The sequence below is a fragment of the Hippocampus guttulatus genome, chromosome 20, assembly GCF_054856545.1.
Source record: "Hippocampus guttulatus isolate MCC_2025c chromosome 20, RoL_Hgut_1.0, whole genome shotgun sequence".
Lineage (NCBI taxonomy): Eukaryota > Metazoa > Chordata > Actinopteri > Syngnathiformes > Syngnathidae > Hippocampus > Hippocampus guttulatus.
In genome coordinates this window covers 8,714,519-8,740,546 of record NC_141280.1, presented here as the reverse complement: position 1 = coordinate 8,740,546, position 26,028 = coordinate 8,714,519, and the positions used below count along the sequence as shown (strand labels likewise).

Genomic DNA, 26,028 nt, shown 5'->3' with positions numbered 1-26,028 from the left:
GTGTGTGTGTGTGTGTGTGTGTGTGTGTGTGTGTGTGTGTGTGTGTATATACGTGTACACACCGTATTTAGTGAAGAATAATGACTGTTATTGTGGATTACATATGACAATTTGAAATTTTGGTTCAGACTTTAGCAAGCATCATGGAACTTGACATGCATGATTTGCTTTCGCGGGCCACATAAAATGATGTGGCGGCCCAGATCTGGCCCCCGGGCCTTGACTTTGACACCTGTGATCTAATGGATGCGTAATGCAACCTCCGCCACTGTTGTAGCTTCCATTCTATGAGCCTTATAATGCGCTGCGCCATATGAAAACAGTTTTAAAATATTCCGTTCATTGAAGGTACTCCTTATAGTGCGGGAAATACGGTGTGTGTGTGTGTGTGTGTGTGTGTGTGTGTGTGTGTGTGTGTGTGTGTGTGCGTGTGTGCGTGTGTGTGTGTGCGTGTGTGCGTGTGTGTGCGTGTGTGCGTGTGCGCGTGTGCGTGTGTGTGCGTGTGTGCACGTGTGCGTGTGTGTGTGTGTGTGTGTGTGTGTGTGTGTGTGTGTGTGTGTGTGTGTGTGTGTGTGTGTGAGAGTGCTTTGTAGACAGGTTCCACTTCACTCCACACACTCCCATCACCTTGCACCTTGTTTGTAATCCCCAATTAATCCCGCAGAGCCAAGGGAGTTTATTTTGGTGTGCCCTTTCGCTGGAACACTTAAACCAACCTTGATTGTTGGTTATCGATTTAGAACCGAAAAAGCATTTTAAAAAAACGTGTGCTGGCCCAGCATGCGTATTACAGAGTTTGTTAAAAAAAAGAAGAAGAAAAAAAGGATTTCACAACGTATTGGAATATGCTGTGTGGAATGAATTGCAGATGTCTTTTTTTTTAGCAGTCATTGTAGTAGCAGCCCACAAGACGCAGAAGACCTTTTTATAGCTAAAGCGCAACTACACTGATTTTAACCGATCTTAAAACCGTGCCAGACATGTGCGCAAGTCTCCCCACCTCAAACCAGACATCTGTCATGGTACCAAAGAGGCCTCCCAGTCCCACAGTGCATCTAAACTGTCATTAAATACAAAGAAGAAAAAGTAGTTGTGCAATAATTTTGACAATCTTCATCTTCAGGTCCAAATTTTTTTTTTCTTTTTCCCCCCAATTCGATGGCTCTTGTGAATGTCTTAATGCCACCATCCGTGTTCTCTTTACGGTTTAGTTGGTACTGGGACAATAATTCCCAGTGAGTCTTGTCACACATGTGACTCAACAAGGCGGCGGCGGCAGCAGCGACAAACATATCCCCCCCCCCCCCCCCCCCCGGGCGGATGTGGGAACGCCAACGCGCAGGGCTGGCGTGGTGACCTTCGGCTTCGCCGCCATGCTTGTTCTTCTTTTGCATAAACAATTCATTGGCGGGAAGATCCGATCACCTGACTCAGCTGTTCTCATATTGTGCCGCAATGCAAGATGACTGAAAGTTAACGATGAGATTTCTGTCAAATAGTGATTTGCCATTGTGGCCAGCAGTCGCGGTACCGCCTATTATTTATAATTCATTATTTTCTGGACGTACTCGAACATTTCTTGCATCGCCATGAATATTTTTCATTTTGAACGGCAGGTGAGTCTTAACTATGCCGCCTCGCCTTGCAATCAAAGTTTGTGACCATTTCTTTACCTTGACCTACTTCTCCAGTGGATCCGCGAAAGTCCACTTACAATTTCTATCCGAGCCTGCTAGCTTAACGCAAACACGTAAATGGTAAATGCTATCGACGAGCTAACAAATAGCATCGAAGTGGCGATGTCACAATGCTTTCAGCAACGATGCAGCGAAAACCTTGACGGACAATGCAGCAATACTCACAGGCATCTATTCTTTATCCTCTGCCAAAAACCAACTAATATTAACGTAGATTAAACCAAGTATGGTAAAAATCCTTCGTTTGCTTGCCTGACTGTGATATACTGCTGCCTGCTGGCCAAGTTGGATACGTAATGAATGAATGTACTTGGCCTTTAAACACACACACACACACACACACACACACACGCACACACACTACAAAAAAAGCCATGCAATCCTCTAAATAATACAGTTTCGCATTCAGCTGCCGGCCATTCAGTAACCATTCTGCAAGCTTCAGTGATGAAAAGGGGGCGGCGCCTGTAAACCCTCCAAATCCCCCCTGAACCCTCCATCCTCACTCACTCACACACACACACACACGCACACACACACACACACACGCAGTCGAGCACTCCCGCACCCCCTCCCCAACTCCTTGCCCTCTTCACTCTTGGAAAAATGAGCAACAATCCTTTTGCATCATATGCATGCAAGTGACTGCTCCCCCCCACACACACACGTATGCATACAATCATAAAAATAACTGTTTTCACACACACACCAGCTATCCCCCTCCCTCTCTTGCTCTTCTCTCCTCCTCCTCTTCCTCCTCATCTTCCTCGTCCTCCACCTCCTCAGTGTGTCAGTGCAAAGTGGAGCGAGAGCAGGCAAGTGAGGAGCCACTCGTTCATTTCCTGTCGTCTATGGAGCCTTAATTTTTCTGACTAAGACAAAAGGGGCTAGCTGCGCTGCCCCTCCACCCCCCTTTCTATCCATTTTTTTTTTCTTGTTGGAAAGAGTGGGGGGTTGACAACAGTATTGATACAGTAACTGAGCGGCGGTGAAGCGTACAATTCCGTTTTTTTTTCTTTCCGTAAGAACGAGACAGGGAGGAAATGCGCCATGGGTCAGCTGTGCTGCTTTCCTTTCTCCCAAACGGAGGAGAAGATCAGTAAGTGTGCTGTATGTGTGGGGGGGTTGTCCTTGCGTGTGCCTGTGCCACCTTTGTGACAGCCCGTCCTGCAGGCGGACAACAACGAGTGTTTTTGTGTGTGTGCCGAACAATTGGGAGTGTGACACGAAAGGTCATCAGGATTGCGCGCGTGTGTGCGCGCGCGGGTGTCTGTCTGTTTAGCATGTGACCTGCTAGCACAAGGCGCAGCTTGTAAATGGAGTGTTTTATGTGCAAAGTGACTCAACTAATCAGTACCCTGTTGAGGCCAAATCATACAGTGGCAAGCCACACACCTCGCACATCATGAGAGAGGTGTCAGCCAATCTCGTAGACTTTAGACTTTATTTTCACAAGATGTTGCCTGATAGTCTTTCCCCGTTTCTTGACAGCGAGAGAGTGAGAACAGGCGGGAAGGAAGACTTTCAAAGTTTGCGTTTACAGCATGCAGCACTGGGATAGCTATTCTGAATTCTTTTTTTCATTATTTTGGTTTCCTGACAAGACGATGTCAGTCATATCAAACCCCTTGTAAAAACCCAGCCCTTTAATCCCCCCCCCTCCATATCGCTGTCAGTGCACCATATAAACAGGATTTGACTCTGCTTCCCCGCTCACCTTCGTGCTGGGATTATCGCTGCTGCACAGCTACTACTGTAGTCAGGTTGATGATTGAACCGCGAGGCCATATCGTGTCTTATTGTGCGCCATAAACGGCGACTTTGCCAAGGCACACGTGGGCGCGTCCATTTTTAAAACGATGTCACATCGCGTGACTGTGATGGCCTATAAGGTTCCCCCTTTCACCGCCGCTCCCTCGCAGCCGCATCGCTATAAACAGTCGAGCCACTGTGGCCTACTTCTGCGAGGTGGAGGGAGAAAGGGGCAAAAAGGAGATGGATGCTGAGAGCCAAGATTAATGAGGGGGGAGGGGGTCCGCTGGTCGAGAAAACCAACGCGTGTGTTTGTTGTGTCGGTGACAGTCGCACTGGCGAGCTCAGCAACGCGCACACGTGTTTGCATGCCAACACCCGATGCGACGACGGCCAACGGGATGTCCCGTTAATACGCGCAAGAGTGAGATGGATGTCGTCTTTGTGTTAGTTCCGCGTGATGTCCTCGCGTAGTTTCCGAGAATGCCCGGAAAAGACCACGACGACCGCTCTCAAGTGTTGGGTTGGAAATGTGGCAAAATGTGACACGAAGAGACCGTTGTGTTGGAAAGGAAAAAAAAAATGTTTATGTTAATTGAAGACTGGAAATTGTCTGTCGATGTGAGTTTGAATGGAAGTACATACCAGTTCGTCTCACCCAAAGTCTGCTGTGAAGAGGGAAAAAAGGGAAAAAATGTATCTGAAAATAATTCAAAATGTCAAATTTTTTAAAATATATTTTTGGGTTAAAATTTGTTGGAAAAGGCGTTTTGATTTTTTCTTTATTTTTATTTTTTTTTCGATTTTCGTGATTTTTTTTAGATTTTAGTCTTCAAAAAATAAATCAACGCGCAATAAATAGTCCCGAGAAGACGGTAGTAATAGTACAATGAATATTCCAAAACTTTTCGTAGTAAAAATGCAAAGGAGAAATTCAGCTCCATTTGATTTGTAGTCACCCCCCCCCCCCCAAAAAAATCTATATGTAGTCAAGGAGATTTTAAAGGGAAACGTACAATATCCCAAAAAAAAAAAAGTTCAAAAATTTCATGGGAATAATTGCTTTGGCTCGAAAGCTGCGCGAAATAGTTCGGAAATGCCTTTCAAGCTGCAGCCATGAGAAATTGGTTGGGAACAGTACAAAACGTGAACGCGGGTCGCCAAATAAAGTTGAAGTCACATTAATTTCGAAGCTCATAGGACAGAAAGTGAACATTCAATGACTAATAAAAAGGGACTTGATCGCAAACACTGCAAAACCTTCAACCAAAATGATTCAGTCGAATATTAAAAAGAAAAAACCAACAACTATTCAGCATGCAGCCAACGAGAATTTAGTCGGAGGTTCTAATAATCTAAAAAAAAAAAAGAATATTTTGTATTACCAGCTGCTACTTGCATTTTTCCCGGCTATTATAAAAGCACCTTTTCATGTCGCTGTCTTTTGATTAGCGTCATGCGGATCCGTGTTATTCATTGTGTCCGTGTTCATAACGTGTCACGCAGCAAAATGCACTCGCCAGCAGGGAAAAGAAAAAAAAAGAGAGTGCTCTCTAAAAATACACGAGGGCCGTTGTATTGTGAGCCACGGATGAATTGGCTCAATACGTTGGGGCTGCCCCGCCGGCACCGCGCCACAGTGACATAAACGATCCCCGCCGATTTATTTACATTTGACTTTAACGTTCACTTCGGGAGGTTGCGATCTCGCCGGCGGACCCAAATCTCCCATCATCGCCGCTTTTACTAAAGAAATGGGGAGATAGACAGAGAGCTGGAGACCAATTTGATTTTCCTCAGACTCAATAGCTTCAGAAGGTTGGAGGCGGTCAAAACCTTTGCTTTGATTTGGTTCAAACGCTCCGATTGGCAACACGTGTCGTTTTTCACGTGCAATTTGTTGCTCCGTGGCACATTTGTGATTGTTCATTCTCTCTCGCTGTGTGCGTCTCTCTCTCTCTCGTTTATGTATTTCTTCAAACAATGTCACGCATCTTGTTCAGCCCCATGAAGTCCGTGCCAGACATTTTGGCGGCCTCGTTGACAAACGGTAAGAAAACGGACACGCAGTGTAAGAGCTTGGAAGTTGTACAGTTTGCAGGCGCGAAACTTGAGGGTTTTGCTTCTGACTCTCGCCGTGGAACCTATCGCTCGGCAATACGTCGATAATGGGGAAAGCGGCATCGATTGCACGCCGCAAAGCTAGCCAGCAGTGTTGATGTGACGCGCGGCCATCATTTTTGCACCTCATTTTTAGAAAATCTGATGGGGAAATCAAGTTTTTAAAAAAAAATCGGACCGAAATGGATGTCAAGAGACCCGAGGGCACCTTGATGTCCATTTCAGTCAACAGCAGGGGGCAGTGCACCCTAAAATGTCAGCTCCCCTGAAATGGATGAAAACGGGTCCAATTATCTTCTTAATTCTTATTCCACAAATGCAACATTGGTCAGAATACTCTTCGCTATTCTGTTACGCTCGTGAGGGTGCATAGAACAGATTCTTGCAAGAAAACCATTGACTTGAGTTTCTCTCTCTCACTCTTGCTATTATCCCCAAGTTGGCTTTTATTAAATTAACCCTCAGGTGGGCTTCATCAGCTCCTGTGACCCGTCCGTCGCGACTGTGTGAACGAAGACGATTAATATTGGAGCGCTTTTTACATTTCTTGGCTTTGGAAAAGAAGGAGAGGAAAGAGTTAATGCAGAGGGGGTGCGGAGGGGACGAAGAGAAGAAAAGTTGGCAGGGACGGGTTGTAAAAAGAATGAATGGAGTCAGCGTCTCGTCTTCCTACTCCTCACAGCACGATCTTTCTCACGTGCAAAACAAACGGCGGTTTAAGCGTTGCAGATCGAGTAGGGGAAGCCTGCATGCGGAGGCTAAAACTTGGTCCACCAAGCCTAATTGTAGAGATGGCGCTTGGCCGACAGGCCCCGGCGCTCCGCTGCCGCTTCGCCATTTTTCCTCATTGAGTCACTTAGGGGAGATGAACCGAGGCTCTGGTTTGTTTTGTTTAACGCTGGATCGAAACCGACGTTTGGGCTCGAATCCCTTTTTTGTTTTATTTTTCCGGGAGGGGGTGGAGGGGGATATATCCTCTTGGAAATGGCGCAGATTTGGTCAGTTCATTGCACAGCTGCACCCGTTTAATGTGCCGGCCTTGAATAAACATGAGGCTGCGAGCACGGCGTTACTCATCTGAGTGTCTACCAATCGTCTCACGATTTCATGCCTTGTCTGGCAGGTTTTCCCGAGCCTACAAGTGGCCATTCACGATCAGGCAAACTCGAATAAATCACTTCTCCGTCATTCATCCAAAAATCTGAATACACTCGATCCCACCTACATCTTTCTTTTAGTCGGTCGACCGAAGCTTTAAATGACCTTGTTTATCAATTTCTTTTCGCAGCCCATCTAGGCAGCCGCCTTGTCGGGCCATTCACTTTCTACCAGTTTGTTTGATGCATGTACATTTAGTTTCATGGACTTTATTGCTTCATACTTTGATGCACAACGTAACCGAGTCAAAACCATGACTTACTTACCTAATGTCAGATTTATTTATTTTTTTGCCTTAAGTATCGGTGGCTGGTATCAACAGCCTTCAGAAGTACTCGGTACCTAAAATAAGATTCCTATCGGCCCAATTGCGATTCCTGGTAGCGACAGTCGCCCATCCCGACTATAAAATGGTTGTTTTCCAGTTTTTGTTTCTTTGGCAGGCCGTCTATGAAGCTGATTTGTTGGGGTCCATTTTTTTAAGGTCTTTATCATCCCAGTCTCATTCGGTGCCAGCCATTTTCAGACCCTTTGCTTACTCTTGCAAATAAAAAAAAATCTCAAGTACCTGGGATTGAATGTGTGGAGTCTGAAAAGAAAACCAACCATTCACATGTACAACAATAAATTTATTCATCCTGCCCGTTCACGCGCCCGTCTTGGCAGCCAACTCATTGGGCCAAAAGGGGGAGCGGGGGCATCACTTCTTTCACGTTCCAACAGTCCGCAGCTTTTCTCTATTTAACCCCTTCATGCACCAATAATGATAACCTGTAACCCAATAACATGATAAGCCGTCCACTGTAGTAACCGCTGTCCCTGAAAGGGTTAATATCATGATTTAAATGACTTTTTTTTTCTCTTTTTCTTAAAATGCTCTTGCACCAAATGACTTTTATTTTATTTTTAATTTTTTAAATGGGTTCCCTGTAGGTATTCAACCCAATTTCCGTTGCAGCCTTTTGTTGCTTCTGACTTTGCGCCCACACAACATAACCTGAATAAAATCAGCTCACACTTAAGGGAGCTCTAATCGAAAATGTTTGCTCTCTTCCCGTTAACTTGTTGTTCTTTTTTTTTTCCCCCTCAATTTCTTTGGCAGGCCTTGTTGGCGGCTCCGAAACATAACCGAATCAATATACAGGAAGCTTGATCCACTCTTTTCACTGTTTAAAAAAAAAATATCTTGTGTATATTTCTTGTCCAATGCTGGTGGAGCATTGCATCATTTTTTTATTTTTTATTATTATTTCTCTTTTCTTGTTAGCCTGCGGCATGGTAGTTTTTAACTCATTCAGTACCAGCCAATTCTGGACCAAGTCTGAAAAGACGTTTAAAAACGTCTTTGGGAGTGAATGAGTTTAGTGTCGGGTTGTGTTAGCTCGCTTGAGATGTGGTCAAAATATGCTGCGAATCCTAGCAACACTGGGATGACCACTGCATGAGCATCTTTAGGGCGAGTGTGAACGCTGTCGTGGGTATCTGCTGTCAAAGGCATTTCCTCAGGAAATTGCTCCAGGACTTCTGTCCAATGTCTTTTTTTTTTTTTTGCCCCCACCTCCTCCAAGGACGCTTCGACACCTTTCACTTTTAAACAACCTTCATCCCTACATGTCTTAAGGTAGAGATGTAGGGTTAGCACATGCTAATTGCACGCTTAGATCCCAAATAAGCTAGCCTTTTTTTTTTTTTTTTTGTCTTGGAGGAAATTAGTCACTCCGACACATTATTGGGCTGCGAATGCAAACAAAGTCAATTTCCTTTGAGGGATTATTACAGCTCCTCTACTGTGCCTGCGTGTAATTAATGAGAGGTTGAGCGTAGTAGCTCCCGTCAGTTTTGAAGACTACTTTATAAAAAGCTCACTCCCACGTGGAACATTTGAAAAGCCCGGCTGGAATTCGTCAGGAAAACCTGAAGCACCAAACCAAACTGGCGGATGTTTGAGCACCACTGAAGTGTGTGTGTGTGTCATACTGGTATGCGAAGTAATTGCGCCGTTAAAGGTTTTTCCTCACACAGACTAAATCAATGCCCAGAATTAAACCCAAAGCAGACACTCGCTCGTCATTTCCTGACCATTGTGTAGACTGTCTGCTCTTAAGAGTCTTAAATAATTCAATGGTATGTAAACAAGCTTGACGCTTTGTCACAGAAACAATGAGACTACACTTAAGCTAGCTGCCAAATGCCCTCCAGGTCCTTGCTAGTTGTGACTTTTGGTTCCCTTTGCTGGGTTTTCCTATCAAATTGACATGGTGAAACGGTGTTCATGCTTGATTAAAATCTACTCTTCCAATGCTTTTCACTGGATGTTTGTGGTGCGGCAAACACAAACATATAAACCTGACAAATGACTCAACGGCCTTGAGGCGAAAAGGCAATGTTTCCAGTTCCACTGCAGGTTTCGCGGACAAATCAAGATTAAAAGAGTCTTTAAGAACTAACACGATCATCGATCATAATAATTTTCCCTCAATGTCGAGAACCGCCAAGGAACACAGAGTCACTTTGTGTCGCTTTTGTAACAAAAATAAATAAATTACAGAATCATATCAAGGTTAGTACCCAGTCAGGGTTTGCTTTCCTTGACCGCCGCCGTCATAAAATGTTTATCCAGGAAATGTTTGAAGTTGTATTCTGAATTAGGAACAACCGCTTCACATGAGCATGAAACAGAGCTGACATTTTCTTTCCTGACTGTCTTTTATCGACCTCTGACTGCAGCGCCTCCTTTTGTGCGCTCGCTCACAACAAGGAAAGGCACTAGACCGTTTTTGCGTCGCCGTCTCACCACCATGAGCACCTTCCGTGACTAATGTTTGTGCTTGTGTTGCAGATTTGACTCCGCGTCCACTCCATCGCAAACGCTCAAGTACGCGTTGCAAAATACGATCGCCAGATAAAATATAATCACAACCAATCAAAATCCCAATCATTGATGAATCAAGAGGGTTGAGCGACATGATGATGATGACCCCATGAGCTCGTTTTCCTTCATTTTGCTCGATTGAATCGATTGGCTGTCAATTGCCTTGTCATGTCGGTGAGTTGAGCCAAAAGGGCTTGCTGTGGTGCTGCCCGGTGACAAGTGATGAAAGAGCCTGTCAGCTCTGCTTTTGTTGGTCCGCACAGTGCCAATTTAAAAAAAAAAAGAATAAAAGTAGAGTGCGATGCAATTTTATTGTCTCACCTCAGCCCCAGCACAAAAGTAGCATCCCTGCCTGCGACGATCAATAAAATATTTTTGTGATAAAAATCAATACGCTTGTTTTTACCGGAGGCAGAAGCTTTTTACTGCGGAACAGATTGGATGCCTTTTTTTTGTTTGTTTTTTTGTAAAGTTGTAAAATAAAAAGAAAAACAAATAAAAAAATATTCGTGAGTAATTGAGTCTCCCCAAAAATGTTGAAGACATCGCGAAAGTAATACTTTTGTGTTTTGTGTGACAGGGCGTTGGCGCCGTCTTGTGGTGTCATTTCAGAAAGAGCCTAAAAAACGATAAAGAACTGAGGAGGGATGGGTTCCTAAAAGAAATCCATGGATAAGCGGGGCAACACTGTAGTTAAAAAAAAAAAAACACAAAAAAACCCCCAAAACTGTTTCCAGAATTAGTTCGGAATATTGAGAAAATTAAGTTGCGAGAGTAGTGTGTATAAAGTCTGGAGAGAAGTGTCATCAAATTTCTGAGAATAAAGACCAATGAAGAAAGAGTCTGAGTTTTCAGTTTTTGTTGCCCCCCCCCCCCCCCCCCAAGGACAAAAAAGGTATTTTTTTTAAAGTTGAAAAGCAAAACTTTACAAGAAAAAAAACGTTATATTGTACGATGAAAACTGTTTTATAACAGTGGAAAAAAAGAAGAAAATGTTCTTGGAAGAAAATCTTTTTTTGTTTGTTTTTGGGTTTTTTTTTTTAAAAATTAAGATTATTTCTTACTTTGCTTTCCAGCATGTGCAAAAATCCTAATTCGGACTCTCATCTTGAATGATTCTCTTGTTGTTTTCGGAATGACTGAATGCTGCTGCCTGAATTCTTTCTTCTTCTTTTTCAGGTAGTCGTCGCCGGTCTGAACCCGACGAGGCAGAGCTTCTGCGGATCAGCAAGCGATTGGTGGAAGATGCCGTCAGTCGCGCCGTGCAGCAATACAAAAAGGAAACCTTTCAGAACGGGGGCGCGCCCAACGCAGGGCAGCCGCCCGGAAACGCAGACGCAACCGCAGAGACGAAGACCACGGATGTGAATGCCGCCACAGACACCAGGAAGTGACGTGATCGGACCCGTAGCTAACCGGAAGCGCTCTGAGGGAGGACGCTAATCGCCAAAACGTCTGCTTTGCCGTAAAGCGGCTAAATTTACCGACGAGCCTGACGGGAAATTGGCGAATCTCGAAGATTAGCTAGCCAATCGTGCTAGCTAGCTGGCCCGCTCACTTCGCCAAGCTTGACTCAGGTTGCTCGCTGTTGTCTGTGCGCTCCACAACGCAAGGTTCCCTAATTGCTAATGTGCTACTTTTGAGTTGGATCAGCATTGTTGAGCGCCGACTCATCGAAACTGACCACTTGATCAGATTTAAAAGCACAACGTCTTTTGGATTTGTTCCGTTCTAATTTGGATGTCTGCCGGCGAGCTACAGCATTAGACGTGTTCCACTGGTGTCCTGAGGAGGCAGCAGTGAGCCAATCACACAAATCGATCCACACTATAAAACAAAAATGTCAGAAAACACTAATCATGCTAGCATAGACGTGAAAGTTCTGCAACACTACTACAGTTTGCCTTGTTTTAATGCTTGTTCATTTTTATTTTATTTTATTTTTAGCTAATGAAACAGTGAACCACTATTTTAAACACATTTGAATTTTAGGGGGGTGTAAAAGCGTAACCTTAAAAATCAACCATGAATGGCAACCTAGCCGAGGGTCACGATATGATCTCCAAGCTTATTTCTAATTATGGTTTCAGATCATAAGATTTGTTAACTGAAAAACCATCGCCCTCTAGTGGCCCGGAGACCAAGGATGGACGTTAAACAATGGTAAACGCTAAACTGGACATGTGGGGGAGATGAAATGAAGTGATGAAAGAACGATGCTAACCATATGTCCAAATTTGGATAGGTGAGATGAAAATTCTGAGAAGGTGAAATACTGTGGGAAAAAATTGTAATTTGAAGAGGGAAAATAAGTAATGTGATTTTTTTGTGGGGGGCAGGGGGCGGGTGGTTCTTAGGAAAAATTTCGATTTTTTCTTAAAGAACACTAACATTTGTAATTTGAGAATATGTAGCATTACAACTTTTTTCACACAGTATTTCACTTTGTTCTGTTCTATAACATATTTTAACATCGTTTTGTTTTCTCCTTCGCAAAATTCACACAGAGCTTCCACTTAGATTTCTTCCAGAAATATTTTTTTGTAATTTTTTTTTCCCCTAACAGGATCGTTTCTTTTCTTTCTTGTTTTTTTTTGAGAACCCAACAAAACCTCATGAAGATTACGACATTGCTCGTCGTGGTAATTTGACTTCCGAGTGCTGCAGCTTTCAAGTTTTGCAAGTTGTCATTGTGAGCGCACTTCAGAAGAAAGAAGTGGACAAATCCGAATTACTCGTAAGTCCACTGTAGTTTAAACATTGGATGTGCTGATGACCATTTTATTTGCTTTTTTTTTTTCTTCAAAAAATGACAGCAACTTGACGATTTTTGGGGGGCCCGACCAATATGGATTCTTTTTTTTTTAACCGAGAATAAAATAATTGGCTGATTTACCGTACTATGTAAAAATAGGTAGTGAGGAAAATAACTACGAAATAGAGAAAAATTGGCAATTTTTTTAAGGGAGAGTATGTTTGAATGTCGTTATTTTTGCTAATGTGTGCTTAAAAAAATCAAAATGTCGGCCGATTTTAATGGGACGGACCCCCAAATTTTTTTAGGTGGGTTTTGACGATCACATGCTGGTTTACTGTTAAAAGTGGCCTTCAGTCCAATTTTTTATTTTTAAGATTCCATGCTTGTGCTACCCCGCTAGCATCAAAGCTTCACTCGTGCTCAACTTGACACAATTCCGCCTTTGTCTCATTGTGCTCTGATGCTGCCGCGATTAAAATGAACACCTTTTCACAGAACGTCGTTTCGTCGTCGTCACCGGATCCTTAAAGCGCCGTCAAATCCCCTTTAATAACACTCCTTGTCCTCTTGGCCCATATTCTTTCAATCCTCTGATGAGCGTGTGTAGGTGTGATACAATTATTTGATCAGTGCGTCCCCAGGTACCTTGTCTTGTTAGATTACAACAAGGCGGTATGTGCGTGTGCGTGTGCTTTGTTGTGTCACACGTGAAGAATAAAACAGGATATGAATTTCCAACCAATATCCTTGTCTGACTGCTGAATTCGGCGCGCACGCAATGTGTCAAAAAGAGGCGGTGCTGTTTAGAACCTTGGTATGCCGGGCAAAAATGGAAAAGTTTGAATACTTAAAACTAGGATTTGATGCAATGTACGTTTCATCATTTGGAAGTGAGTGTCGCTTGTTTAAAAAAAGTCCAAGAAAACTAAAGATAGCTATTGTTTTTAAAGTCTTAATATTAGGAAGGGCGGAAAGCCTTTTCCTCCGCCATCCCTTTTACACCCTTGACATATGCTGGATAGTAAGGCGTTTTTAGCCCCAAAAAAACGACCATGTATAGCACAGGTGTCAAAGTCAAGACCCGGGGGCCAGATCTGGCCGAACCACATCATTTTATGTGGCCCCATGAAAGCAAATCAAGCTTGTCAAGTTCTATGATGCTTCCTAAAGTCTGAACCAAAATTTCAAATTGTCATATGTAATTCACAACAACGGTCATTATTCTTGACTTCTGATTTTAAAACTAATTATCCATCAATTTGTTGTGTGCTGTATATGTAATATGTGGAGGTGATTAAACGTTTATATGGTTTCCCAAAATTCATAACGGCCCTCCAAGGTAAACCGTAACTACAAATTGGCCCACGACAAAAATGAGTTTGACACCCCTGATGGTATAATAAGGCGTTTTTCACTCAAAAAAACGACCATGTATAGAAAGGCGTTTTAACTCAAAAAAACGACCATGTATAGTCAGGCGTTTAAAGCCGAAAAAAAACGATCATGTGTAGTCAGGTGTTTTAAGCCGAAAATAACGACCATGTATAGAAAGGCATTTTTAACTCAATTGGCATTCGAGGTGCACTCTACAGGTAAACTGGCCTTTATAAGGCTAGTTCAACAAACACTGCTTTTGGTTGCTTTTAAAATAGGGCAAGGCTTTCAAAGTACAGTTTCAAACACGGGTTAGGGTATCAAAGTACTGTTGAAAACAAACATCGTGACACAGCAGGAATCCATTTTATTGTATCGATATAAAAAGCAAATACAAAATACGATCTATCGTGATGCTAAAAAAATAAACAGCACTTACTTGATTTGTTTGATGGATTGGAAGAGTCTGTATTTGTCTTTTACTGTGTGTCTGTTTTCCATTTTTTTTCCCCCCCGTCAAGTCCGCACATTGATGAGTGAAGGGGCTACATGGGGGGGGGTGCGTGCTGCGAGGAGGGCGAGGCCACGGCGCCGGTGGACACCATCGAGGAGGTGGAGGAGGATAAAGGCTGAGGCGTGGAGGTGATGGCTGCGGGCACGACGGAGACGGCTGCCGCCGACGAGGATGAGGACGAGGCCGAAGACGACGTGTCGGTCTTGCTGCTGTGAGTGATGAAGCGAAGACGGAGCTTCATGGCCGGCCGAAGGGTGACGATGATTTTCTCCACCTGCGCATCAACACGGATCAGTGAGAAGCAAGTTATTGCCTCTCTGCCAAGCTTTATTTGCTATGTTTCATGTATTTGTTCAAAAGTTTCAACGGCCTTTGCTCATTTTTGTAAGTGCACAGAAACAGATCACTTTGAGGAGAGGTCAAGACAGACATTTTGCCACTCGTCTTCGACGGAAAATGACATCACAGCTGCTCAGGTAATGACCATTCACAAGATGAGATGTGATTGGTCGTTACCTGAGCAACTGTGATGTCATTTTGAGTTGACGGCAAGTGACAAAATGGCTGATCCCCTGAGATGGATGAAGCTGCTTAACGCATATTCCACAAACGCAACATGAATCAGAATGTCATTTTAGACATATATCGAGCATACGTTTGCTTATTTTTCTGTTGGAGCTGTTTTCAGTGAGATGTGATACGTTTGTTGAACATATTAAAGGCTGTTTGCAGTGAAGAGGTTTGGGTAGAGGCGACATTGGACGCACACATTGAGGCCCAGGAGAGCCTTTTCAGATCCACGACTGACGCATACTGACAGCTGGTGTGGGTTAATAAGAGGGAAAATTAAACGACGAAGCAAAAATGTCTTGCATGGCATACGGCGCATGAGCTTTCGCAGAACAAGTACGATGGAGATCTTCTGTACTCAATAAAAAAAAAATCGAGAGGAGCGAAGGCACTGCGGAGAAGGTTGGGTGAGATTGTCCTGCAGTCTTCTCTGGTTCTCTTGCTAGCAAAATGAACTTGGTGTCTTTGCTTTCTTCATTGAGTGGTGTTTTATTTTACTAATGTCAACAAATGAACCTGACACTATCCATGGTCGTTTCTTCAGCTAAAAACTGTTCATATACCTGGTTGTTTTTTTTCAACAAAAACGCCTTGGTATACATGGTCGTTTTTTTTCGGGCTAAAAACGCCTTCCTATACATGGTCGTTTTTGAAAGGGTTTCATGAATGCATGCGCACTTGCCTGCTCCTTGACACTGTCACCCGTGTACATGTACTTGATGTGATAGAGGAAGTCGCAGATCGGGTCCATGTAGTTGAGATGCTGGCAATGTTGGTCCACCACCTGCAGCATCTCGTAGAAGGCCACGCCGATCTGTAACACATACAAACATGGCAATAGGATAACTGGACCAACCTTTGTGAGGTTTTTTTGAGGGGTTTCTTTGGGGGGGGGGGGGGGGGGGTGCAATTTCATCCAAACGTGTCTTCATCCAAAAGTCAAACCTCCAACATGCATCTTGTCCTCTCCTGTTGGAAGCGTTGCAAGAAAGGTCCAACCAGGTGATAAACATACAGCAGTTGGAACTCTGTCTGAACCACCGGCTTCAACGTCTCTGAGAGGAACCTACACACACGCACACACAAAAGAACAAATGAGGAATTCGTGGGGGGCCCAGTACGGTGCCAAGAGGCGTCCCAGTTGGCTCACTTGGGAATGAGCGAAAGTTGTCCAATGGACGAGTGGTGCCAGACAGCATGCGCCAGCGCCAGCACGTAGCTGCAGCTGATCTCGCTGTAGCTCTGGTGGCACGCGGTGAAGTCGAGCAGCGCAAAGGGGTCCCGAGGCCACGCCGTCTCCGACGTCAGCGCCGGCGAGCCCATCACCGTCACGATGCGATCGTGCAGCACAATCCAATACGGTTCCTAATGGGGGAGGGATGGCCAGAACTCCGCTCGACTTGACGTTTGACGGAGTGGGTCGTGGAGTGAGCGGAATGCGCTGGAACTTACCGGCAATGCGGTGATGACGAGGCCGATGGCGTTCATCCAGGCTGTGATGTTCTCGCGGGGGACCAGAGGTTGACTGAAAACACAACAATGCACTGAGGCTCCCTCTAGTGGTGTGCCAAGAAATCATTGAATTCAACCTACAAAGGGTGCATCTTGCTCAAATGGCTTCACTTATTTTGATGCATCAACACTTTGGCCGAGGACAGTCTTTCAATGTTGGTCATTCAGGTGTTTTTTTTTTTTTAAAGCTGGTACATCGTATAAAAAGTTTGAGAGCCACTGTAAAAAAAATAAACGAGTGAGAGTGAAACTAGCGCTCTGACCTCTTGAGGACGACATTGAGGAGAGCATTGCCCACATCCTTGCCGGGCACGGCAAGAGCCATCAGCTCCACGCAGGTGACGTGCAGGGCGTGAGCCGCCGGGTTGGGGAACTCGTTGAACCTCCAGTCGCAATTGGGGAACGGACCGGGCGACTTTCCCGCCATGGGTGGACTCCGTGTTAAGGACGCGCAACACAAGGTGCTCAGATCTTTAAAAAAGACGTTTCAGGAGGCACTGAGGCGCATCGAAGGATATTGTCCACCAGGCGTCCAATCAGCTTGCAGTAGTAGGTGTCGTCGGGCGTCCAAATGGTGTCGTCTCTTTGGTTCATGCCGAACTTCAGGTAGGTCTCACTCAGGCACCAGCCAGGAGTCCGGTTGTCCTGGAACATCAACGAATGGTGAGTTACTTCTGCCAGAACATGGTTGAAAAGTTCTAAACTGTGCCCTTAGCAATCGCAACGGAGCTTGGTGGAAATCTGGGAATGAATTAAAAGTTCTTGTCGTGTTTCCGGAATGACTGTCGGTGCCTCCTCGGCCTACCTTGAGTGACAACATGATGGCGTGGACCAGCTTCCTCTTCAGGCTGGTTCTGTCCCTCAGGTGGCGCTCGTAGTAGTGCAAGGTGTTGTACAGGTAAGTCACCGGCCGATCTGCACATACAAATAAACAACGGGCGTATGAGAACGGCAAAAAAAAAAAAAACATCGACGTGTTCATGTTAGCGACCGTGGAACTTGTAGAGGCCGCCCAGGTGGTCCAGCAGGGTCTCCAGCGACTTGGAGACGGGGATGAGCTCCAGGAAGCGGTGGATGACGATGTCGAAGACGGGCAGGAAGCGCAGGCACACGTTGCCAAAGTAGATGGGCATGTACTGGTGCTGCACCTGCATGGGCGGGTTGAGCTGCTCGGCCACGCCCTCGAAGTAAAGCTTCTCCGGGTATTTCTGATGCGGCAGCACAATAAACGCGGCAAAACGTTTCACGTCCCACAGATCACACGCTCGTGAGAACAGAAAGAAAAGGGCTTCAAAGTAAGGTTTTGAATGAGAGTTAGGGTATCTAAATTTAGGTTTGGTGTTTGAAATGAGGGCTTCGAACTAGTGTTCGGGTTTCAACGTAAGGATTTAGAGTAAAGATAAGGGTTTGTAAGTAGGGTTTCAATTTAGGGAGAGGGTTCCAAATTACGAGGAAAATGTGGGTTAGGGTTTCAAAAATGCCTGGTCTTTTAGAGAAAAAAAAAAAAGACTAACTGTACATGGTCAGTCAAAAAAGCCTTACTATAGATGGTTGTTTGGGGAAAAAAACAACATGTATAGTAACCATGTACGTAGTGTTTCAAATTAGGGCTTCAAACTCGGGTTACGGTTTCAAAGTAAGTTTTATACAAAGGATGGGGTTGCCAAGTCCGGTTTCAAATTAGCGGTAGGGTTCCAAATTGAGAGTAAAATTTGGGTTTGAGTTTCAAATTAGGGCTTCAAACTCAGGTTAGGGTTTCAAACGAGTGTGATGGTTTCAAAGGAAGGTTTTTATACCAGGGAAAGGGGTTTCCAAGTAAGAATAGGGTTGCAAATTGAGAGGTTTTAAAGTCAGGTTTGTGTTTGAAACTCAAGTTAGAGCTTTGGTAGGGTTTCAAAGTCGGGCAAGATTTTCCAAATGCAACAAGCGTGACGTGCCGCGTGTGCCCTACCTTGTGGTAGCTCATGTGCTTGTTGTGCCAGTCGCTCTGCAGCCAGTGCTCGGGCGCGTTCTCCTTGACAAAGTCGTTGACCCTGTTGCGGAAGTCGTCCGACTTGAGCAGCAGCAGTTGGATGATGAAGTAGCACACCTGGGCCTCGTTGCGCTCGTGGCTACGCATCGCCTGGCGGGACCGCGCCGGGAAAGGGTCGGAGCGTGAGAGGCGGGCGCCGAGACAACGGGGGCGGGGTTTCTAACGGCGGGCGCTCACCAGACACAGGATGACTCGATCCAATGTGACGATGTTGTATTTCCACACCATGTCGTTGAGGATCTCGATGCACTTGTTGAGCTGCGGGCCACCGGGCGACGTGGAGAACTCGTAGACTAGGAAGTCGGCGAACGTGCGCATGTGGGCCACCAGGGCGCGAGCCCCGATTCGCTCCAGCACGCTGTGGAAATGTCATTTGGATCAGAAATCATACTGATGGTTTCTCATGCAATTTGTTTCCTGACCATACGCAAACTCAAATCCTTTTTGACCACCGCAGTGGACACGGATGGAAATGTCATAATTTTACTTCTTTGCTTTTAAATGTCTTCAACTCTTTTTTTTTTTTTTTAATGGCTTATGTAGATGCGCCCCAAAAACTCAAAGGTGGAAACATGCCAGCCAAAGGCTCCGCCCCCCAAACTAAATGTACTTTTTTTTCCCACTGGACCCACGTACAATACTCTCCACGGATTTTTAAAATTTTTTATTTGTGTGTGTGTGTAAAAAAAATTCGGCATTCACACGAAATTATGGTAGGTCACATTAATGGTGGAAAAACTTTCAAAATGATTGATCTTGATCTCTATTTTTGTTTGTGATATCACAAAAACCCGGCAGGGGCGGCCCGGTGGTCCAGTGGTTAGCGCGTTGACCTCCCAGTTTCGGCCTCCTTGTGTGGAGTTTGCATGTTCTCCCCGGGCCTGTGTGGGTTTTCTCCGGGTACTCCGGTTTCCTCCCACATTCCAAAAACATGCATGGCAGGCTGATTGGGCACTCCAAATTGTCCCTAGGTGTGAGTGTGAGCGCGGATGGTTGTTGGTCTCTATTTGCCCTGCGATTGGCTGGCAACTGGTTCAGGGTGCTCCCGGCCTACTGCCCGAAGGCGGCTGGGATAGGCTCCAGCACACCCGCGACCCTTGTGAGGATAAAGCGGATCGGAAAATGGATGGATGGAAAAACCTGGCATTTGAACAAGGGTGTGTAGACTTTCCCTATGCACCGGACGCGGCGTTGTACTGACTTGTAGCCAATCTGGTTGATGTGGTCGGTCTCCAGCAACATTTTCCACAACAGGCAAAGGAAGAACGGCGGCGAGCCCTGCATGGAGAAGTGCGTGATGATGTCCTCCTCGTTGGTCATGGACTTCCATTTGCGGTATTCCTCCTCCACGTTCTTCTTCAGGTTGAAGCGCGGCTCCTGAGGGACGTTGTTCTGTTTGAAGAAGGCCTAGCAGCAGAGATGGACAAAGCCGGGGGTGTCAAAGCCGTTGCTGGGAAAGCCCAGCAGCGTGCGATCCAGCCCGGAGTCGAGCCCGCACCTGCAGTGGCGCCGGGAAGCAGGACAGGGTGTGCGCGGCCCAGTTGTGAGGGGTGAAGTTCATGATGGTCTGGAGGATGTCTTTACACCACGTGCCGTGGATGGAGTCCGAGCCTGTGAAAAAATCTGCATACGCGGACACGGGCCTGCTTAAAATGCCGGGGAGGGACGCGGCGTTCGGGTTTGGGACTGGGAGGAATACCGGTGACGTGCGTGGCTCTGGCCAGGGTGAGGATGAGCGCTCGATTCAACTCCTCCGATTCCACCGACAGAACCGTCTTGGGGTCGTTGAGGAAGCGGGTGAACTGCGGCTGCACCTCCGAGCTGCCCAGCGCCGTGATTAAGCGCAAGGCCGTGCTCTCCACACTACGGGGGAAGGAGGAACAACACCAGGTGGGATATAGACAGCAGGGGCGCACCACCGATTAACCCCCCGCCCCTAGCCGAGCTTAGCTAATCGGAAAAATCTGCCAATTTCTTCGCCCATTTAAAAAATATAAAATAAAAAAATCACATTACGACATAACACAAATTTAATGACATTCAGGAAGTGGAACCTCGATTTAACCAACTCGTAGTGGGGAGGGGGTCATCCGGTAAAACACATTGACTGTCCGTTCCATTGATTTTTTTTTTTTACGAAGTTCCACGGTCTCTCCATGTACTTCTTAGGTTACCAGAGATGCAGCTGGTTCTGGTTGGTCTGCGGCACGGCGGCCAGACTGTGCAGGTGGCTGAGCAACTGGACGCGGTAGTGTGGCTGGATGTGGTGCATGCGGTAGCTGAACATCTCCAGCAGAGTGTGGAGGATTCCCCACGCGTGAGACTTGAACACGTTGGGCAGCAGCTGGCCTGAACGCACACAAAGTACGAGTTCAACGCAAAGACCGCTGGACAAATGATGAAAATGATTGACAGGACGGATATGCAAATACGCATGATTGCAAATTTGTAATAATAATGTTTTGGGGGGGGCGGACCGGTCTGTGAAACTCACTGATGAAGCCTTTGATGCCCAACGACTCAATCTCCATGTAGACCAAGAGTCTGCTGTACGTCTCCACCAAGGCGGGCGCCAAGGCAAGGCTGGATTTGGCGTGCGCCAGCTTGATGACACGCGTGGCGATGCTGTGGATGAGACTGCACGTGGACCGGCGAGAGGGAACCACCTGAGCATGATGAAAGTTTTTTTTTGTTTTTTGCTTTTGAAAAGGCGCAACGCACCTCATCTTGGCGTGCACTGTGACCGAGTCCAGCAGGTTCATGGGCAGCGGCGTGAAGGAGCCCAGCGCCATGCAGTTGGTGCCCGGCAGGTTGATCCTCATGGACTGCGTGCCGTAAATGGTCTCGACCAGGACGCCCATTGGCACGCCGAAGCAGTCCGAGTTGGTGCTGTAGGCGTTGCACAGCAAGGCGATCTTGTAGTCGGACATGCCCAGAGATTTGTTGCGCAATGACTGCTGCAGGAACCTTGACGGACGCAAAGTGGCAGAAATTGGTGAGGGCAAGCTTGGAATTTACATTGCGTCGCAGTGAGACCTCGGTGGTGTTTGACTTCCACTGCACCGATTCCAGCCAGGCCAAAAATTCCCATTTCGCTTACTCGTGGTGCAGTTTGAGAGAGTGCGGGATCGGAATTTGCAGGTTGGAGTCGCCTTGAGCCTTGCGGTTGAGGTGGATCCAGATGCAGGTCATGGCGAAGGCGTGGGTGGACTGTGGCTTGTTAATGTCTGGAACAGGAATGCACTGCGAAACGCACAGGAGAACATTCCACGACGATAAGGCAATCAATGGATCATGTCCGTCGCAAAAAAGCAACACACCTCTTTTTCGGGATACAGCAGGTCAAAGAGCTTCATGACAGGAAGGAAGTCACCCAAGGCGTTCTTCTGGATGCTGCCCGATATGAACTGCAGCAGGACCCACATCAGGTGGTCCCTCCCTTTGATCAGACCCCTCCCTGCGAGCTGGAGGACACGGCAAACGCTTTGGATACCTCCCCCCGATGCACGAAAGCGGTGGCAAAAAGGAGCTTGAGTGCTCGCTCACCTTCTGGTGCAGCGAGAGCACCATGTGCGGGAAACTGGCGAACTGGAACAGGACGAAGAAGATGAGCTGCGACGAGAGGTGCTGCCACAGCAGCTGGCTGGTGCCGCCCACGTCGGCGTCAAAGTGCTCCTCGGTCTCCGAGCGCTCCATGGCGTACACCACCAGGTCCACCAGCTGCTCCTCCAACACGGGACAGCGTTGCTTTTGCTGCCGAGCGGGAGACAGAGAGAGCCATCAAAAAGGACCGAGACCGAGAGGAGAACGTAGGCCGCGTGAGCCCAGTGTGCGCAAAGAGAAAAAACAAAAAGAAAAGATAAAAGCCCGACGGGCTGCATTCACCAGCGATTAGGAGGAAGGAGGAGCAAGGAGGACATACCTGAGCAATGTTCAGAGTCTTACCGAGACGAGCGCAGGAGAGAAAAACAGAAAGAGGGAGGAAACAAAAGAAAAGAGGAAGACACACAGAGAAAGAGAAGAGTGGTGACTCACGAGCGAGGAGGTCGCTGGACCCCAATTAGAAAGAAAAAAAAAGCATGCGGGTGGGAGAAGGAAAAGGGGAGTGGGGGGGCTAACGGTTCATATTTAGACATTTGGTCATCTTCTGTTTTGACAGGTCAAGCAACCACTAGTGCAATAGGGGGGGGCAAAACAGGCTTGTTAGGCAAGTACGTATGCAGAGGGGAGAAAAGGCTTGCCGAAGGAAAGAAAAGACAAAGACAAGTGAAGATCAGTGTTTCCCCAGATGAAGGCTCACTTTTTGGATCTTTTTTTTTTTTTTTTGGGTGCGACCACCTAAAATTAGCATTATAGCAATTGCAACGGTGGCATCCTGACTGTCGGTTTTTACCCACATTATAGTAATAAATAAAAGTTGGAATTTTATGAAAGTACACAATACATGGGGGGGGTGTTCTTATTTGACAAAAAAATCTGTATTAAAATATATCTTATGACAGTAACCTCATAAATTCAAGGTTGGGGGGGACGTAATACAAGATTAAAGAGCAGCTGAAAGTCACAACAACAAAATAATCATTTTAGAGGGAAAGAAAAGGGTAATTTTACAAGACTAAAGTCAGAATATTAGAGTGAGAATTTTTTTATGTTAATTTGGAATTCCAAATCCATTCTTAAAATGTTACCACTCTTGTTTAGTAGTATGACTTTTTTTTTCTTTACATTCTGGCAATAATATCCTATAACAACATTCAAGGATAATTGTTTATTTGTGCATCTTCGCGGTAGTACATGAGAGTACATTTTTCATCTGTAAGAAACACTGGGGCGGCAAACAGAAAAAGCAAGGAAAGAAGACCAAAAAAGAAAAACAAACCCATCACAATAAAAGGCTACGTTGATGAAAAAAAAGGATCCTACTGCATTCGGGGTTCATTAAGCCGAAGTGGGGACACTGAGAGGACGACGAGGGTAACTGTCGACAACTCTACCTGCTTGCTGAGTCCCAACATGTTGCACACCATTTCTCTTGAGTAGGGCTGCTCCAGCACATAGCGCAGCAGACCTGTCTGCGGCTCAAACAGGTCCTGTGGATGCATATCAACGTCCATTCGTACAGTCCTGCGGCTGTGTGTGTGTGTGTGTGGTTGTACCTTATCGAAGGGCAGCATGCCTTTGAGTGGGAAGCGGAGCGTGGTGGGGTCCAGCTTCCAGGAGTTGCAAATGGCGCCACTGTTGTTCACCACCGGCAACAGGCTACAGCGACCTGTAGTGGGCCACAACATTAGGGACAGTGGCGCAGTCTAATCATACAAAGCCATTTTCTAATGCGCCTGGTCCTTGTTATCTCCCTCTTTCTATCGATTTAAAGTGATCATTTTCTTACCGCAGATGGAGTTGATTCTGGCAGTGGGTCGAAAACTGTCCACAAAGTCTGATATCAAGCTGCCGAGGAGCTACACGCCCAAGACGCGCATTTAGAAAGACACTTGGCAGAAATGAACACAACCCAAAAGGTTCTTCAGTTACCCAGTGCGACAGTTGCCCCTCTGGATATAGTTTTCGGATCTCTGTGATGGCAAAGTAGGCAGGCAGGAGGCAGGCGTTCCTGTCCAAGATGTACTCCACCACCTGGAATACAACATACATAATTTCCATTCATTATTATTTTTTATTTTTTAACCGAGGAAATGCATTCTTACTTGAAAGAAAACGATAGGTGGGGGGGACACACCTCTCTGGCTGTCAGCAGCTGCCGCACAATGGCCGAGCTGACAGTGATGGGAATGGTCTGGATTTTATCCAGCACGGCCTTCAGAAGGTCTCGAACGCCCTGAAATGCGAACGAGAACAATCATAACTAGAAGAAGAAGAAAAGAGAAGGGATGCTGAGCAATCGCACCTAATGCCCCATTGTGGGCTGGAACGAAAACCTCCGTAAAAGGCAGAAAGGCCGCCAAATATAAAAGCAAGGAAGGATAGTTGTATTTATTTATTTTATTTAAAACTCTTGGAAAGACTTGGAAATGGTATCATAACAATAATAGTAAATAGAGTGACACTATTTATCATGTTTCATACTGCAATGTTTATACACTATTTAAAAAAAAAACACATTTAAATCTTTTTTTTTTATTCCACCCAAAGATAAAAACAAGCATGCACATTCGAAACCTTGTAGTCCACCCCTCCGATGATCTTCCGGATGAGTCCAAAGGTCAGGGCCCACAGTTGAGTCCTTTCCCACTCCAAATTGTCCGAACTGATCAGAGCAGCGCAAACCATCCTGACACACAAATGCAAAGAGTTGAATGAACACCTGAAAGTGTCATTACAAAGGTGAGCATTACTTTTCAGAAAGCCCGAATTTTTTTTTTTTGTTTTGGCTGTTATTTTTACCACACAAATTTGTCTGTCTGTGTGTGTGCGCGTGCATACACCTAGGTGGCAAGAGATTAGTCTCGACAGCCATGGCCAGACAGTCGTAGAGGAAGGAGATTCTTTTGGGACTGTGCTGGCTGTGTGTGAATCGCACAATCCACTGCACACACTGCTCATGAGACGCCTGCAGGAAGACAAGAAGGTGATTGATTCTGTCAAGTCATATGTGTTCTGGATGTGTGTGTGTGCGTGCAAACCTGAGGCAGAGTTCCCCAGTATTGCCGGAAGGCTCCAAGACAACTGACCAACTTTGTCCTCTCATCCTCTGGACTGTCCATGCACATCCTGTAAACACAGCGTGTCACGAACGTTTTTTTTATTTTGAGGATACTCAAAAGTGGATACTCAGTGTACTCATACTATACGTTTGGGATGTGCAACTGGCGACTACACTCTGTATTTTGCTTTAAAATGGCATTTAAAATGGCATTTTTGTCATACAACTGGTTCGGAAATGCATGGTCCTATGTGGCAACTCAGTAGTACTGATGAAAAATTGTGTCCCCTTCTATCATTGTAGTCGCCCATCCTTGCGATGTGTGCGTGAAAGCGCGTCATTACCCAGCAAAGGCTTCCTCCACCATCTCCGTTTTCTGAGAAAAGGGACCCAAAAATGGCATTAAAGTCAAACACGGACAGCAGACAGAACCCATAAATATTACACAAAGCGTGTAATAATGTTCAGCTTTTGAGGCATTATACAATGTAACTTGTTTACTCATGTTTGGTGGCTAACAACAAATCGGAGTCACCTGCTCGTATGACGCAGTGCTGTAACAACAACAATAAAACACTGCTAAATCACAGAAAGGGAATTCAAAATAAAAGGGTGTAACTGTTAGTGGTGGTGCTATGCTAATGTAAACTATATGCATATTGGCTTTCAAGAAAGGTGATGCTGTTGAAATTGAACAGTTACGTGAGAAATTGTAACAGAGTTAAAACAGGTCGAACAACATGAGAATGAATGTGTGCCTGTGTGTGTGTGAGAGCATCACTGGTCCCTAAGCACAAACACACGTAAAGATGCCAAAACGAGGAATTATCACCACAACATCCTCAAAGATGCTCTGGAGCTGCGTTTCCATAGTTAGCGCCATGTGTGCAGCAGAAAGCGTCTCCTTTTGTTGCAAAAAGTCACATTGATGGGCAAGGTGTCGCTTCTCATAAGGATAGCTCGTATGCTAACAAAAAAACGCCGAAGAGCCAAGCGAGCGCAACAGT

General features: G+C 45.8%; 2 protein-coding genes across 13 annotated transcripts in view; one reads left to right on the top strand and one right to left on the bottom strand.

Moving 5' to 3' along the window:
• The window catches only part of LOC147187904 (A-kinase anchor protein 7-like), a 25,421-nt gene extending 10,150 nt beyond the window's left edge, over window positions 1-15,271 (top strand). The window contains exons 9-11 of one of the 6 annotated variants that reach the window (XR_015097598.1): window positions 10,780-11,399; window positions 12,222-12,337; window positions 14,254-15,271. Coding sequence is in view for 1 of the 6 variants with exons in the window: in XM_086099939.1 (XP_085956065.1) it covers window positions 10,780-10,994 (215 nt within the window). In the remaining 5 variants the exon portion in view is untranslated. Of the gene's footprint in view, window positions 1-10,779 lie in introns of all 6 variants that reach the window. The other 5 variants (XR_015097596.1, XR_015097597.1, XR_015097595.1 and 2 more) reach the window with 5 other exon arrangements.
• Window positions 14,085-26,028, bottom strand: LOC147187903 (mediator of RNA polymerase II transcription subunit 23). Of its 7 annotated transcripts, none has more exons than XM_086099935.1 (31): window positions 25,854-26,028; window positions 25,366-25,397; window positions 25,002-25,089; window positions 24,804-24,928; window positions 24,529-24,649; window positions 24,098-24,196; window positions 23,893-23,994; window positions 23,750-23,819; window positions 23,517-23,629; window positions 23,355-23,450; window positions 22,283-22,300; window positions 21,907-22,113; window positions 21,681-21,824; window positions 21,461-21,603; window positions 21,082-21,327; window positions 20,855-20,997; window positions 20,535-20,709; window positions 20,060-20,223; window positions 19,859-19,983; window positions 19,562-19,767; window positions 18,538-18,718; window positions 18,280-18,450; window positions 17,320-17,536; window positions 17,134-17,243; window positions 16,847-16,973; window positions 16,592-16,757; window positions 16,269-16,341; window positions 15,967-16,181; window positions 15,762-15,882; window positions 15,499-15,630; window positions 14,085-14,520 (listed from the first exon to the last, which is right to left on the bottom strand). In XM_086099935.1, exons 1-31 carry the CDS (start codon window positions 25,902-25,904, stop codon window positions 14,278-14,280), a joined length of 4,224 nt encoding a protein of 1,407 aa, XP_085956061.1. In that variant the 5' UTR covers window positions 25,905-26,028; the 3' UTR covers window positions 14,085-14,277. The 7 variants fall into 7 exon arrangements, with proteins under 7 accessions (XP_085956061.1, XP_085956062.1, XP_085956063.1 ...); XM_086099936.1 differs by having other exon boundaries at window positions 24,538-24,649; XM_086099937.1 differs by lacking the exon at window positions 22,283-22,300 and having other exon boundaries at window positions 24,538-24,649.